General features: G+C 51.1%; 1 protein-coding gene across 5 annotated transcripts in view; it reads left to right on the top strand.

The window, feature by feature from the left end:
• DGKG (diacylglycerol kinase gamma) overlaps positions 1 to 16,529 on the top strand; it is a 193,108-nt gene that overhangs the window by 101,377 nt on the left and 75,202 nt on the right. For all 5 annotated transcript variants that reach the window (XM_039488563.1, XM_039488562.1, XM_039488561.1 and 2 more), the window contains 5 exons: positions 7,752 to 7,801; positions 9,207 to 9,281; positions 10,129 to 10,248; positions 14,412 to 14,529; positions 15,731 to 15,819. In XM_039488563.1, the coding sequence (XP_039344497.1) occupies positions 7,752 to 7,801; positions 9,207 to 9,281; positions 10,129 to 10,248; positions 14,412 to 14,529; positions 15,731 to 15,819 (452 nt within the window). The remainder of the gene's footprint in view (positions 1 to 7,751; positions 7,802 to 9,206; positions 9,282 to 10,128; positions 10,249 to 14,411; positions 14,530 to 15,730; positions 15,820 to 16,529) is intronic.

Raw genomic sequence — 16,529 nt, 5'->3', positions numbered from 1 at the left:
TCTGTGACTTCCACATGGTTTACTCTTCTGCAGTGAACAACAACCGGCTTTGGTTTTAAATCACCAGTTGCTTTGAACAGACTTATGCACAAACACCGGCAGGTGACTAGCACGGGCCACGTCTTCTGGTTTCAGCGAAGGAGCCATTTAATTTTTTTAATTAGTACATGTTAAAAATAGCCTTAGGAAAATCCATGTCCAGTTTAAAGAAGGGCCATTTTCAAATTACACATACTCCAGATTTTAAAGCCAGTAACCTAGTTGTTAGTGTAACCTGGCTCTATTGCAATGAGGCCTTGTTAGTAAGGTTGTGAGGTGCTAAAAAATGTTCACAGCAGACAGAGGAAGAGCTAGTATTAAAACTCCTGAGCTCCCAGCTTGTAACACAGGGTAGTTTCTCCTAGACTAGAGGGTGTATTTATACAGTCCTCTCCCTCAGATGTGTACGTGACATTCTGTCTGCTATGTGGAAAAGCATGTCTAGAGCTGACTGGAAAATGAGTTTTCCATCCCACAGAAAATGTTGAGCTTTTGAAAAATAATTGCATTCTGAATCAGGACAAAAAGTCAAAATGTCACAATTTGTCATGAAACAAAGTTCTGGTCGACTCAACCATTTTGTTTTGAGAAATTTGAAACATTCAAGTTTGATCATTTGTAATTTGTTTATTTTTTAAATATAACATACATTTCAAAACAAAAAGTCATTTTGAAGTGAAAAATCAAAACTTTTTATACCAAAAATGTCAATGTGGGAAGTTATGACATTTTTAAAATGGTTTTAATCCAGTTGTTTTATCTACAAACTCACGGAAATTATTCCAGTTAGTTGAAATGGTGTTTTGTGATGGGAAACTGCTTTGACAAAAAAATTTCAACTTGCTGTAAGTACGACCCACATAATGAACACCAGGCAATGCTAGAGAGTGTCATTGTTCCTTGGGCCTCTCTGCCACTTTTCCAAAGCTGCAGACGTTTTGAAAAGTCACAAAGGAAAGAATGAAAAAATAACCTGCTAGCAACATTTTTTCTGTCATCTCCAGGGTAAAAAAAGATGGAGAAAAGGGAAAGCACCAAATTCCAAAACGTGTACAATGTTTTGACTGTAAAACCGAAAGGAAATGGAAATTTCTGATCAAAGTGAACTGAAACAACAATTGCATTTTGTTTTAAAACATTCCCTCAGGAAAAAGTCCAAATAAAAAATTACATTCAGGATTTTTCTTGGGGAAAAAACATGGGGAAAGCTCGACTGCTCAAATATGCACACGTACATTTCTGCTATGTCTCACTCCTGGTATTTATTGCTTTTATCCAGTTTGATTTAAAATAATGGAAAAGATCCCTTCCCAAGGCTGTAGGTGCCCTCGCTCATTGTTAATTATACAGGACATACTATGTGAGTTGGCTTTTCACCTTGCACAGCAGAGAAGGGCAGCACATCAACACCCTGTATGGAGAGGATGGGAAGAAATACATTGGATTGGTAAGATTTTCCTGCGTCAGAGTTGATATTTTACAGCAGTGGTTTGCTCATCTCTGGCACCTCGCCCACAGATCTTGGAGTGCTCAACCCACTACTTCAGCCTCACAACTCCCCTGCATGGCGAGGACAGCCATTCTCATGGGGAACCCAAGGGCATGGGCCAGATTGTGGTACCCACCCTGACTTCCACTGAATGGGACCTCCCACCAGGAGTAGTGCCAATGAAATCTAGCCTTTGGTGACTTGTCAAAGGTCACCCAGGGAGTGTGTGGTAGAACAGAGAGTAGGAACCATGTCTTCTCGCTCCCTTGTGCTTTCCTCCTATACGCCGATGGGCCAGGAGCTTGGTACAAAATTCCAAGCCCCAAACATTTCATTTAAACAACTAGTGGAGGTGGTTACGTGACAGCCTCTCACATCTCTTCCCAAACCCCAGCCCTTGCAAGCAAGGAAATGACCAATTAAGGCCATCCTCAGCCTTCCACTGCCCATATAATAAACAGCCTCATCCTTATCAGGTGGAAAGAAGTGCCTATTTCACTCAGTTCACAGTGTCCTCTGGCATGACTCAGGCATGATTCAGAGCACCGCAGCTCTGCTGAACACTGGCCTCTCTCGACGCTAGGGACTCGGGCACAGATTTTTAAAGGGACTTAGGTAGGGTTGTGCTTAGCATTCGATGCCTAGCGGATTTAGGAGCCTAAGTCTCATTTTCAAAAGGAGTTTCGGCAATTAGGGTGTGTCTACACTACAAAGAAAACCCCACAGCTGGCCTGTGTCAACCAACTGGGGCTCATGGGGTAGGGCTGTAGGGCTGTTTCATTGCTGTGTAGATTTAAAGGCTCGGGCTGGAGCCCAGGCTCTGGGACTCTCCTAACTTGCAGGGTCCTAGAGCCCAGACCCCAGCCCGAGTCTGGAAGTCTACACAGCCAGAGACGACCTGCGCCTGCCCATAGTGGGGGGATAGAGTGAGAGCAGCCAGCTTCAGCAGTGTTACTGAGCATGCTCAGTACAAGTCAAGGAGCAAATCAGAGGGGAGGTGACATGACCCCGCAGTAGGTGTCCAGTTGCTGGGTAGACATACCTGGAGGAGCCCCAGCCCCATTGACTGTCAGTGGAATTTTGGCTCCTCTGTGCCTAAATCCTTTTGGCAAATGAGACAGGCATTGCAATGCTGAATGCCTAAATAGCTTTAAAACCTGGCCTTAGGCTAAAAACATCCAGCACTGGCTAATACTGAGTCAGTCTCATTGGGAGCCCTAGCTTAGCAGGGCCACATTTTTAACGCCATCTCAGAGAACCTCGCCCAGAGCAGGCTGAAATGACCCAGTGCTGAATACACTGGCGGCCACCAGGGCCGGCTTTATGAACTGCAGGGCCCGATTTGAATACCCGGCGGCAGTCCAGGGCTTCGGTCCCCTGGAGCGGACCCCCTGCCGCCGAAATGCCGCCAAAGACCCCCGGAGTGGACCGCCACTGGGTGAGTAAAAAAAGATATTAAAAAGGTGCCCTGGCGCGAGGCCCTCTTAGGTGCGGGGCCTGATTCCGGGGAATCGGGGGAATTGGCCTAAAGCTGGCCCTGGCGGCCACTGGCAACTTGTCTACACTAGGGCTCCCAGCGTGGCTGACGACAGTGGCACAAGCACCAAGGGGAAATTCTGAGACCGTGTCCCTAGAATAGACAGGCTCCCTGGGGAGCCAGAGTTCACAGCAGGGGATCCTGGGAGTTAGCGACTGTCTATTTTAAATGGTTCGCAGAACACGCACAAGACTTATTTATAGATTCTGTTTGTGAGCGGCAATAAGACAAGAAAGGCCATGCATTGCTGGGCAATAATTACTCATCTCTTCCGCTGTGCTCATTAAAATTGCTTGGCCTTCTGCCCGAGGCTTGCTTTAGTCATTCGCTGGTGAATGCACTGCCTGCTGCGTGCCGCTGCTTGTTAGCCGACACAAAGATTGGCGGCAGAAGGAAGATGAGCGAAGAGCAAGTTATTGTGCTGAGGGATGGATGCTGCTACCAGCCTGTGTCTATCTGAGGATCATGCACATCAAACAATTGCAAGGGGAAGAGGTCCTTGTCAGATTAGCAGGCAATGCAATTGCACAAGGCCAGTGCTTGATTTGTATTGACAGAGGTGCCGGGGCTCAAGCAATTAAATGCTGGGGCTCAGGCATAACTGATGCAGCAGCAGCAAGCCCAGAGGTACCCGGGCTAGGAACTGCCACACCTAGAGGTGCCGGGGCTCAGCCCTGCCAAGCCCTGGCACAACTTAAGCCCTGCACGAGGCTGCCCCCTAGACCTAGTCCAACCCTGGAGCACAAGTGTGGCCTCCGTTGTCTTTTGTTTTTATGATTTTTCTAAAGGGGCCCTGTTATAGTTTTAGGGTTTTGGAGGAGGAGATGATGCTCACTGTGGCGGGGGGTGGGGCAGTATCTTTTGGTGGGTGGTTTATGAAACCATCTTGAAAGCATCTTAAAATGTGTTTTTCTTGTGGCAGAATTTCTAGTGGCCCTATATAAACAGGGGACTCGAGGTGTTGGGCGTAAAGTGTGTTTATTGGAGCAATTCCTTCATTGCTCTCAGACTGGGTTTACACATCACTCTAAAGCTGGAAAAAAGACAAAATGTAGCCAGAGACAATGGGAACCCACAGCTAACTAGATACACAATGGCTGCAGCTCTTGAGAGCAGTACTAGCAGCGAGGTGATTTGACAAAATGAGATGGGATCGTTTCCCACACACTGCTCATGATACCCAATGAAATTCCCATTCACACTACATAATGCCTCTCTTCATAATATGACTGTCCCTTTCCTGTCTTATGGACTCTGATCAGCAGTGAAACAGTTAACAGTGTTGCTATTTAAGATGTCATTAGACTTCAGAGTCAATATCTCTTTAAATGCGTGGGGCAGTTCAGACATCTCAAAGCGATTGTCTCAGGCTATCTGCTAGGGTGACCAGATAGAAATGTGAAAAATCGGGAGGGGAGGTAATAGGTGCCAATATAAGAAAAAGCCCCCAAAATCGGGACTGTCCCTATAAAATGGGGACATCTGGTCACCCTACTGTCTGCAGATGCAGGCAGATCTCGCCATACTGGTCTAAATGGGGTTCGTATTTGGAAGGCTGTCTGTAACCAAAAGTGCTGGAGACTTTTTTTTTTAAATAAAACCTTACATTCTGGAGCACATGCCACAGCCACTAGGGAAAAGTCCCTGCATGGTGAGAGACTGTGAGGTGGCCCAGTCCAACCCTGGAGCACAAGTGTCAAGCTGTTAAGCCTTAAGCACTGCAGGAGAGTTTATATTCTAAGATTAAAACAAACAGTTCCCCGGGTGCCAAGAATTTACTGGCTCCCAGCTGACGAAGTCAGGCGGGAGAAGTTCAATATCACCTTCAAATCCTCCTTTATCTGAGGCTCAGAAACAATTACATGTTTGTCCTTCAGGGCTGCCCCATGCCTCCAGTGTGCTGAGAATGCCTGTTTCCTGTGTTCTTGCTTCTCCTGCCACACCCAGGAGGAAGTGAGCTATTCCCTACCTGTTACCTGGCACTGTCCATCTGTAACGATCTAGATGCTTTGCAAAGGAGCTCATTTCCCAGATGGGGAAACTAAGGCACAGAGAGATGAAGTGCCTTGCCTAAGTCACTCAGCAGGCCAGTGACTGAGCCAGGATCCAAGTTTCCTGCATCCTAGCCCAAGGCTCTGTCCACTAGGCTGCACTGTCTGTCTAGCAAATGTCTTGCTCTTCTAGCGTAATGTTGACCCCGTTTTGCAGGGGTGGCCAACCTGAGCCTGAGAAGGAGCCAGAATTTACCAATGTACATTGCCAAAGAGCCACAATAATATGTCAGCAGCCCCCCGTCAGCTCCCCCGCTCCCGCTCCCAGTGCCTCCCATCTAGAGTTACCAGATGTCCCGATTTTATAGGGACGGTCCCGATTTTTGGGTCTTTTTCTTATATAGGCTCCTATTATTCCCCACCCCCTGTCCCGATTTTTCACACTTGCTGTCTGGTCACCCTACTCCCACCCACCGGCAGCCCCGCTGATCAGCACCTTCCCGCCCCCCCCTCCCCCCGCACCTCCCCATCACCTGTTTTGTGGCGTGCAGGAGGCTCGGAGAGGGAGGAGCAAGGGCAAAGCAGGCAAAGGGGAGGGGGCGGGAAGGGGTGGAGTGCGAGCAGATCCTGTGGCAGAATTAGGGGTTGAGCAGTGAGCACCCCCTGGCACATCAGAAAGTTGGCACCTGTAGCTCCAGTCCTGGAGTTGGTGCCTATATGTAAGAGGGGGAATGGTCCTGCTATTGTGGGGAATTTTCCTGGCTTCTGCACTACCCCAGTGAGGTGGGCTAGCGAAAGAATCTGAGTCCTCGCTCCCACTTCCTTTACCCAGAGGCCTCCCTGCCCTTGAGGACTCCCCTTCCACTCTCCTGTCTGGCAGAGTCTTTGTAACCCCAACAAGGCTGGGCCCAGGATTCCTGGGGGGCTCGACCCCCAACCCTGCTGCGGTCACTTAGGACATGGGCTAGGGTGTCCCCACTCCAGGGTACCCTCCCTGCACTGGGCACTTCCCTGACCCACTGATCAATACATACAATTTAAAGCAAATGCAAGTTATTTAATTAACAATTAGTTTAAAAAGGAATAAGGAAAAATGGGAAAGGTTAAAGGAAAACACATCACCCCGCTCTGTGGTAGGGAACATTACAAACAGTGTCTCTGGAATATCAGGGCAGTGCACAGTTTGTTCCTTGTAGGTCCCAGGCCTCCTTCTCTGGCCCTGGCTGTGCTGCAGGGATGCTGCGGGTTGGACACTTGCTCTGGTGGTGGCCAGACACCTCCGGGCTTTGGGTGGTGGGATCTTTCTTCCCAGGGTCAGCCCCCTGTCGGGTTAAGATCCCCCTCCCGGTCTGGCCTGCAAGGAGCCTTGGCTGGGAGTGTCTTTCTGCGCTGGGCCCTTTGCTGGCCCAAGTTGCTCACACACCTGGCTCCAGCTCCAGCCCTAGCTCCACTCTGCCTCAGCATTGATGCCTCCAGCTCCCTGGGCTGCTTCTCTGAACCCTCTGGCTCTGGGACTGCAACTCTGCTCCCAGCACAGGATCTGCTCTCTCTGGGCTGTGTCTCTGGCCCCGCTGGCTGGCATGGCTCTGCTCCCCAGCTCAGCTTGGGCCCCTGCTCTCTCCTTAGCTTGGCCCCACGCTGTCTGACCCAGGCAATTCCAGCTCACACCGAGGATGGGACCTTCCTGGCCTCCTGACTCCCTGATTAGCCTGCCCGCCCTGTCAATCAGTCTGACCTGGAGCATTGGCCTCTCCCCATTGTTCCTGGGGACTGTCAGTCTCAGGGTCCTGATTTCCCATGGACCCTTCCCCTTTTGGTACTGGGAGCTAGCCAACCAAAACACCCCCACTAAGTGTTAGTAAGGGGACAACAGTCCCCTTACATATACAACGAGCCGCATATTAACTTCTGAAGAGCTGCATGTGGCTCCAGAGCCACAGGTTGGCCACCCCTGCCATATTGGTTTGATGGCAGGCGTTATTGCAGTAGCACCACTGCTGCCCTGTAGAGCACATGCTCCGAAGGCAAAAGCCGAGGGCGGGGAAAGGGCTGGGATCGACACCCACCTAGCTGCCCAGGCACACCGGCTGTCCGCTGGGGTCTGTCTGCCAGCCCCCACTTTGCTAGCTCTGCTCCCTGGCAGCTGCCATTGGATTGAGCATTCCTTGCTTTTCAGTCCTTGTCTTGAAGTCACTTGCCACTACAGCTGCACAGTCTCGCTTCCCCTCATGGTGGTGTGGGGAGCACCCGGGTCGGGGGAGCCTTCCTCTGCGGGGGGGGCTGCATTTGAGGCAGACGATGTTTGTAAGCCCACTGCCATTCCGGGGTTGGGGGCAGAGTGCTGATGGGGACAAGGGGCGATGGGGACAGTGGGCCTGGTTCTCCGCCGCTTCACTCTATCTTAATGCCAGCACTATTCCATGGAGATCCGGCATTGCTCCAGCCTGGCGCTGGAGGCTCTCAGCCCATATACGTATCTGGGGATTGGTGGTGTCCAACTGACTGTGCTTGACTGAGGAGAGAGGAACAGCTGGCTATGCCATATTCCCACCTCTGAGAGGGTCTGGGCTGGAGGCTGCAGGTTCAGTGACTGCATTCCTCCCAGGAGCGAGCGCCAACAGACAAAGAGGCAGCCCCAGGAGCTCGCCCCACACTCCGCTGTCACTAACGTCCCGTGTCTTTGTGTCTCTTGCAGTTATGTTTCGTCTCTACGACACCGATGGCAATGGTGTCCTGGACAGCTCGGTAAGCCCTAGCATGTGGAGCTCTCCTCACGCAGGGAGACACCTGCATGTAGCCACACACGCTGGCTGATACTGGGGAGTGGCAGCTGGGTATGCAAGGGCAATACAGGGCCCTAGGAGGCCCTTGGAGGGACGCTTGCAAAAACTAGCCCTGTCCTCCCAGCCATTTCTTTATGGAATATGTATTGTCTCCCAGAGAGACCGCTAGTTCATCGGGCCGGCCGACAGAGACCTGTAGTGTTTACGTGCACTGCAGCAGAGCGCCTCTGATGCACTGCCATAGGTCTCTGCTGGCCACTTGGCCCAGGGCTGCAGGTTTGTCACCTCCTTCTGGCCAGGCGGCCCCTTCTCGGCAGTCACCGTGCAAAGAAGCTACCCAGATGCAAGTGCAGTCAGTGCCTCTCCCTCAAACAATCACCTGCTTCTCGCTCGGCCATCTTGTTTCTAGGTGGAAGAGAAGGGCATGATTTCCTCAGAGTCAGTGCCCCACCACAGCAAAAGCCACCATCATAGCCACACACCCATTCCGGGCAGAGAGAGAGACCCCTCCCCTCGCCTTCAATTCTGGGCTTTGCACTCACTGGTTGTTGCAGGTTCCTGGTGAGGCCCCTACATTAATTTTGGAGGAATCCCTGCTATCTTTCTTCCAGCCCCACTTCCCCCACACACCACCGTTTCTCTGTCTTGTCCGTTTGGGACAGATTCTGACATGCTTAGTCACCTTGACTGGCACCTGACTCCATGAATAGCCCTACTGAGAGAGAGGCTGCTAGAAACTGGGATTCCCATTGCCTGGGGAAACTCCCTGATGAAAACAAAAAAGTGGGTCTGAAACCAAATGGAAAATAAAATATCTGCATGTCCCATGGAATGGGAACCCCAACATTTCATGTGGAAAAAGTCTCGGTAACATTTCCTTTGGGTCTTTTCACAATGTTTCTCCAGTTCCCCCAGCGGCCCAGAGCCCTGCCAGCAGGGAGCTGGGGAGCCTGAGAGCCAGGCATCTCGGGAGCTGGGTCTCCCAAGGCTTGTGGGCTGCCAAGGAGTTGGGGACCTACCAGCCCCCAGGGATATGTGTCTACACTGTGTTTTAACACCAGCGGGTTTAACAGCCCCATGTGGATGTACCCAGGCAGGCTGCTAAGGAGCAGGTGGGAGAACTGGCAGGAATCCCAACCGTTGGAATCTCAATTCCAACTAAACACTCTTTTCTGATGGAAAATTTCCCACCTGCTCTCCACTGAAACCAATGGGACTGGCTGGGGTATAAGATTGGGCGAGGGCTTGCCTCTCTGTGAGCCTCTAGCCCAGCAGGCCTCTGATCCACATGCTTTATCTCCTGCCTGCTCATGTCCCGGGGCAATGCTGATTGTTTATCTTTGGTTCTTCCTTTTGTCTGAGCTCAGGAGCTAGATCGGATCATCAATCAAATGGTGCACGTGGCAGAATACTTGGAGTGGGACTCCACGGAGCTCAAGCCGGTAAGTGACAGCGGAGCCTCTGACTGCTGGGCAGGGGGCGATGGTCGGGAGAGACTAAGCGGGGAAGGCTGAAGTGAATTCCACCTGAATGAGCTGCTGGTGCTACGAGCTCAGAAAAACACCCCTGCCCCAAGTGTGACTCCCCAGAGATATCCCTGTGTGGAGGCGCTGGGCTCCCCCCTCCTGGGCTTCTAAACAGGGTCTTTGCTGTTCAGGAGCCTTCTGCTTGCTCCTGGCAATTAGCTGCGGTGGAGATGTCAAGGATGGAGACCCGAGGTGAGAAATAGGCAGGACTAGATTAGTACCTAAGGAACAAAGATCCCGTCTTCATGCATCTGTTCTTAATCATCCGGGGCTATTCAGAGAAGAGGTGCTTGGAGAGACCTGATGGACTAGTTAGGAGGGCGCGCCAGTGTAAGGGGTGGGAGAGAACATGGAGAGGGCTGCACTATGAGGGGTAGACAGGGCTGGTGGAAATGTTCTGGGCTTTGGGGTTTGTGCTGGCCTCTTGGAATGGCATAGGCCTCTGCCTTGGGTCACTGATCTGGTAATGCACTGGCCATTGTGCAAGGTGTGTGCGATAGAATCATAGAAATGTAGAACTGGAAGGGACCTTGGAAGGTCATCAAGTCCAGTCCCCTGCCTTCTCAGCAGGACCAAGTACTGTCCCTCACAGATTATTTTGCCTCAGATCCTAAATGGCCCCCTCAAGGATTGAGCTCACAACCCTGGGTTTAGCAGGCCAATGCTCAAACCACTGAGCTATCCCTTCTTCCCCCATGGTGCAATGAGCGGGATCACTACCTTCAGGAATATGGGGACTCCCATGGACTCTTGTTTCCTCTAGATTTTGAAGGAGATGATGGAGGAAATAGACTATGATCATGATGGCACCGTGACGCTGGAAGAGTGGATCCGGGGCGGCATGACCACCATCCCCTTGCTAGTCTTGCTGGGGATGGAGACTGTGAGTAGCCAGGGCTGGGCTTAGATGGGACAGGCCCTACAGGGCTGGTCTCCAGAGATGTACAACCCGGGGTTCAGGTGTAACTCAATTGCCAGGCAGTTGGCTGGAGGAACTTGGGCATGGCAGAGGGGTAGGGGAACACTTCCTTCCTGCAACAACTCTGCCCGGAGAATAGGGTTCTGACCACGCGTGGGTGGAAATGAACACAGGGACAGGGTGGCATGTGCTTTGTGGCAGCATCCCAGGTGTGAGTTCACCTCTAAGATGGCTGCACTGGGCCAGTGTCCCAGCTAGGGCCTGGGAAGATCTCCACTTGCATATCACCCTGGGGCCATTAGTCTGCACCTACCCCCTGTGCTCTGCATGTGTGGTGTTCGAACGACCCCCCTTGATACAGACGCCTTCACACTCAGGTGTTGCCTGGGGGCAGCAGGAAAACCACCCTGCTTTCTGATGGGGGCAGGCTGGTCTGAATACTGCCTGCGATATGTAATGACAGTGTTGACAGGGGTTAGACAATGAATGGTCACAAAGGAGGTAGGCAGAAAGGTCAGATGCTGGTAGGGTGACCAAACAGCAAATGTGAAAAATTGGGACGGGGTGGGGGGTAATAGGAGCCTATATAAGAAAAAGACCACAAAAATCGGGACTGTCCCTATAAAATCGGGACATCTGGTCACCCTAGATGCTGGGGACAGCTGGTGGAACATTCAGAGGGCAACATAGGACCACAGGAGGGCACCAGAGCTTCACAAACTGAACACTCGCAACCATGTCTTCTCACCCTCCTTCCAGCCATGCTGTGGGGAGTGCATGCACTGCACAGAGCCAGCCCTTTGACAGGAATCAGGCTGCTTGGTGACTAGATAGAAAATTAATGGGGCCTTCCTTAAAGACCAAACTGTCCTTTCGAATGTCTTCAGAGTGCAGGAGGGACAGGCTGGAATGGCAGGGGGCCACTGCAGGCCAGCTCCTCAGCTGGCATCACTCAGCTCCATGCTGCCTTGCCTCAGCTGCGGAGCTAGCCCGGAAGAGGGGTCTTGAAAATGAGCAAATACAAAATCTTTTTAAAGTCCCGATTCGCAGGCAGTACGTGGGCATAGGGGGAAACAGCAGCTCAGATATATTTTAAAGGGCCAGAGTTACACCAGGGATGAATATGGCCCGAAACTTTTCCAGACAGTCACTCTTCACCTACTTGCCAAGACCTGAGTTCAGGCTCTGAGGCTTCTCTGTGTTCTGTGGTCTAGACTGATAGCGTCCAGTGCAGGGTGGGCCATGCTGCTCCAGCTGCCAGTGGCATCAGCAGCTCTAAGGAGAGACACCTGAGGACAGAGATTTTAGATCTTGAAAGAGAAAAGTGCTTTTGGCTGACTGTTAAAAGGCGTTCCCACCAGGGGCAGCAGAAGCTTCCTAACAGGGGGTGGGGGCATCGGCACCCAAAACCACGGCCCCACCACCTCACACTGCCCCTTCCCGAGGCCCTGCCCCCACACCACCCCTTTCTCCTGAGGCTCCGCCCTAGCCCTGCCCCTTCCCCCAAGACCCTGTCCCATGCCACCTCCTCCCCCCAAGACCCCTCCCCTTCCTCCCGTTGCTCACCCTTACTGCCATGGCCCCCTCCTCCCCCCGTTCCAGCACCTAAGATTTCAGTCTCTCTCTTGTCTCAACCATTTGGGATCGCAAGCACACCAGGCTTGTTGTTTGGCACGTGGAATAGTTTTTTTTATTATTAATCATTTCAAAAATGTGACAAGCAGGTCAAATATTTGATGATAGCCCAGTGTCTGCTATGGGACTGATTCACTGTGTGATGAAGTACAAGGGGCGGAGTTAAGGTATTTCCTGACTTCCAGGAAATTCTGATGAAGTTCTTTATATGTAAAATGTATATTAGGCCTGAATTCATCCCATTAAAATTTGCTGTCCATAGTCATTTGAAATGTGAAACGCATTCACTGCAGCTGTGTTTGTGCCCCTTCTTGTGTTTGACCTCCCCAGATAAGCTAGCAAACAAACTGACTGGCAGGAATGTTGAAGGGAACAGGGAATTTTAAGACTATTGGAAAGTGCTTGTGCCTTAAACCTGAGCCTAAGAGCTGTGCTCATCCAATCAGGGAACACAAACGTATGGTGTGTAATCTCTCTAGAATCAGCACAGCTTGAAGGTTGAACAAACTGGGCACAGGCTGAGCCGGAATGATTTGCTCTAATTGTTCAGCAAATGACTTTGCATAGCAAATACATTGGAATCAATTGTAAGCTACTTGTGGGCAGCTGGTAAACAGAAAGAGGCAAAATGAGTGAAATGAATTATTTGTTAAACTCAAGTGTGTGTGAGATTGAGAGAGAGACTATCTGTCTGGGAAATTCCTCTCTATATCGCTGGGTGACTGGAGCCCCACTGTTTATACGAAGCGAGCTAGGATTCTTCGGTACAGAAATGATGGCCCAGAAAATAAGAGATGACAGCCAGCATCATCGGGCTGTTGGTTCAGAGTGTTCTTATCCGCCTAATATTGGAAGAAGGTTGAATAGTGCCGGATGGTTTTGTATTTGTTTATAGCGTGGTCTTCCCCCAAGCTGTCTTTAATAAGGAATGTGTCCATGTATGTAGGTACCAAACTGCCGTATTTCCACCTGATCAGGAGGATCTAGCAAACCAGAAAGCTAGATGTGAAGCATATTCTATGTAATAGTTTAACTTGTACATCTCTTTGCCTGGCACACTATGGGTAAGTCTACACGGGAGGTATGATTTCCAGCTTGTAGAGCTAGCATGCTAAAAATAGAAGTGTAGCCGCAGCAACATGAGCAGCTGGATGGGTTAGTCATTCCAAGTATGATCCTGTCTGAAACTCGAGGCACATACTTGGGTGGTTGTCCCATCCCACCCTTTACGTTGCTGCAGTGATATTTCTATTTTTAGCACGCTAGCTTGGTCAGAGCCAGAGCAGGTATGTCTACTCAAGCTGGAAATGATATCTCCTGCTCCATTGTAGACATACCCGAAGGGACAACCTTATCTGCAGGGATTTCCGCATTCCCCAGCAAACAGGCAATTCCACTACCTCCGCTGGAAGGCTGTTCCAGAGTTAACTACAGTTATAATTAGAAAATTTTTCCTAATCTCTAAACTAAATCTCCCTTGCTGCGGATTAATCTCATTGCTTCTTGTCCTCCCTTCAGACAAAATGGAGAACAGTTGATCACCATCTTCTTTATAACGGCCCTTAACATATTTGAAGATTGTTATCAGGTCCCCCCTCTGTCTTCTCTTCTGAAGACTAAACGTGCCCAGTTTTTTTGCCTGTCCTCATCAGTCAGGTTTTCTAAACCTTTTGTCATTTTTGTTGCTCTCCTCTTGACTCTCTCCAGTTTGTCCTCATCTTTCCTAGTGTGAGACGCCCAGAATTGGACACAGTCTCCAGCTGAGGCCTCCCCAGTGCCGAGCAGAGTGGGACAATTACCTCCCGTGGCTTCCATACAACACTGCTATTAAAACAACCCAGAATGATATTCACTTTTCTTGCAACTGCATCCCATTGTTGACTCATATTCAATTTGTGCTCCACTATTACCCCCAGTCCTCTTTAGCAGCACTATCACCTACCCAGTTATTCCCCACTTTGCAGTTGTGCATTTGATCTTTCCTTCCTAAGTGAAGTACTTTGAACTCGTCTTTATTGAATTTCAGCTTGGTGAATTCAGACCAATTCTCAAATTTGGCAAGGTCATTTTGAATTCTAGTCCTGTCCCCCAAAATGCTGGCAGCCCCTCCCAGCTTATTGTATAAACATACTCTCCGCTCCATTATCCGAGTCATTCATGAAAATATGGTCTAGTACCGGATACAGGACTGACCCCTGCGGGACCCTGCTAGAGACACCCTCCCAGTTTGCTAATGGGAAGAAGTCGGGGGAGGGGGACTTTGTTTGTCAGCGTTTGACTCTAGGGAGCTTTTACGAGCAATGGAGAGAAATGAGTAAAGCTACCTAAATTACTCGCTATTGTCCTTAAACACACAGTGGAAAAGCACAAGCAGATCAGCTGCCTTCTCCAGAACAGACCTCGAACAGTCCCTGGTGTCAGCAAATTGCTGCCCCATCTACCCCGGACCCCCTCTGTGCCTCTCCCTAACTCCCACTGTGCTTTGCCTGCAGAACGTGAAGGACGACGGGCAGCATGCCTGGAGACTGAAGCACTTCAAGAAACCTGCCTACTGCAACTTCTGTCGCACCATGCTGTTGGGGGTCCGGAAACAGGGCTTGTGCTGCTCCTGTGAGTCCCGCTCTCCTAGCCCTCTGCGTCCCATGCATGGCCTGTCGCACTGCAGCACACTGACCAGCGTTCAGCCGCTGCCCTTGCTTTGCAGCACAGCCTTTGTCATTTCTTTCAGGATGCTTTGGGTGCCACAAGCATCCGAGGAAAGCAAGTCTATTGCAGGAGTGGGAGGGTGAGGTTCTGTGGCCTGCGATGTGCAGGAGGCCAGACTAAATCACTATAGTCCCTTTTGGTCTTAAAGTCAATGAGTATATAACCCTGGCCCCAGATAACGGGGCTGTGGACAGAACCCTGGCCCTGGATAACAGGGCTGCAGCCAGAACCCCAGCTCTGGATAACGGGGCTCTGGCCCTTTCTTGCTTTCCTATCCTTAACAACAAAAGCTGCATTTGGGTAACTTGACATGTTTGACTGCAGTCTCCAAAGGCTGGGAATTTCAGAGATTAGTCTGAACCTCGATCCCTAACTCACCCGGCTTTGCCCAAGGAATGTAAAACCTTCCCCTAGTCCAGGTCCTTCTCCCCTACCTGGAGTGCCCTGGCCCAGTCGGGGAGAGCTGAGAATGGAGTGTCAGCATTAACACTCAGCCAAGCAAACAACCCCTCCTTCCCAGTAAGGCATCCCTCTTCCCACGGCCCAGAGACTAGATAACCGCTACACTGGGGTCCTGTTCTCCGCTGGGTCCTCCAAAGTGCTCATGGTCAGGCTCCATACCCGAGCTCCCTAGACAGTTATACGGTGCCCGTCACTCATCTCTGCCAGCAGGGGGCACTGCTCTCCCCTCCCTGCAGCATCTTCCTCCAGGCTTCCTGCTCTCCTGTTAATTCAACGGTAGAGGCTTGAGCCTGCAACTGCGGAGCAGTGCCTGGGAGGCAGTGAGTGCCTAACTCCCCCTGGGGGTCAGTGGAGTTTGAAGGTGCTCGGCCTTTCCCTGCATGTGCTGCTGGAAACCTGCAGGCTCTGGCCCATTCTGTTTCATAAGCTAGCAGGCAGCCCACCCCTTCACATGGCAGGCGAGATGGTGGGTAGCTCCCACTACTTGCCTCCCTGCTCTGACTCTGGCTCTGACCAACACCGCGCATCACCTAGATGCATGGGAGCTCTGGCTCTTGTCTGTATCCTGGGGTGGTTCTGAAGTGTATGCAGCATACATGTACCGAGGGGTCACAGCTGACTTCTTTTCCCATCTCTGCTGCAGTTTGTAAATATACCGTCCATGAACGGTGTGTGTCCAAAGAGATTGCCTCATGCATCAGCACATACGTGAAATCCAAGAGGAACACCAATGTGAGTAGCACGTGTGTGCACGACTACTGACTGGTTTCCCTTCCAGCTCTGCTAACGCCCATGCAGGATGTGCTGTTATCGGAGACAGCCATGGGATTTCCCTGTGAGAGTGGCTGGCAGCTCAACCGTGTACCTGCGCTCAGCAAGGGAGATGAGGCAGTGGAAGGGTGGGCACCCCCCCTTCAGTAGCAGGACTTCCACTCTACCTTAGCTGGGGGGTTAGCAGACTATTGGCCAATGGACTAACCTGAGATCCAGCTGAGAGTGGTCAAAAGCTCCACTAGAATGGATACTGGGGACGGCGAGGATGGGCCCAGTTCCCCCACACATAACCACCCCTGCCCATTAACCTGCAGATCCCTTAGGTTCCCATGGTTTGCGCTACGTGCCAGGCTCCCCAAAGGTATAATAGCACTGGCTCTCCCAAGGTGGAGGAGCAGCAGAGGATGGGGCCGGCAGCCTTCCCTGTGGCTGGCTGGCCATACAGGGACAGCCTGCATCCAGTTACCCCCTCAGAACAGGGCAAAGAGAGATGTCCGAGAACTTCGCAGAGCAGCTCTTTTTAACAGGACAACGCCTGCTGGTGCTTGGGCCTCTTTGCCGTTGTCTGGTGTGCAAAGCAGGCCAGTGTCCAAGGAAACGGAGCAGTGGCAGTCCAGACCCCTGTTTATCCAGGGTCTCCGGAGAGACCTTTGACTCAACAGATTCCC

Source organism: Mauremys reevesii, linkage group 9, assembly GCF_016161935.1.
Source record: "Mauremys reevesii isolate NIE-2019 linkage group 9, ASM1616193v1, whole genome shotgun sequence".
In the NCBI taxonomy this organism is placed as follows: domain Eukaryota; kingdom Metazoa; phylum Chordata; order Testudines; family Geoemydidae; genus Mauremys; species Mauremys reevesii.
Note: the sequence above shows the minus strand (reverse complement) of the source record. Positions and strands in the feature narration are given on the sequence as shown.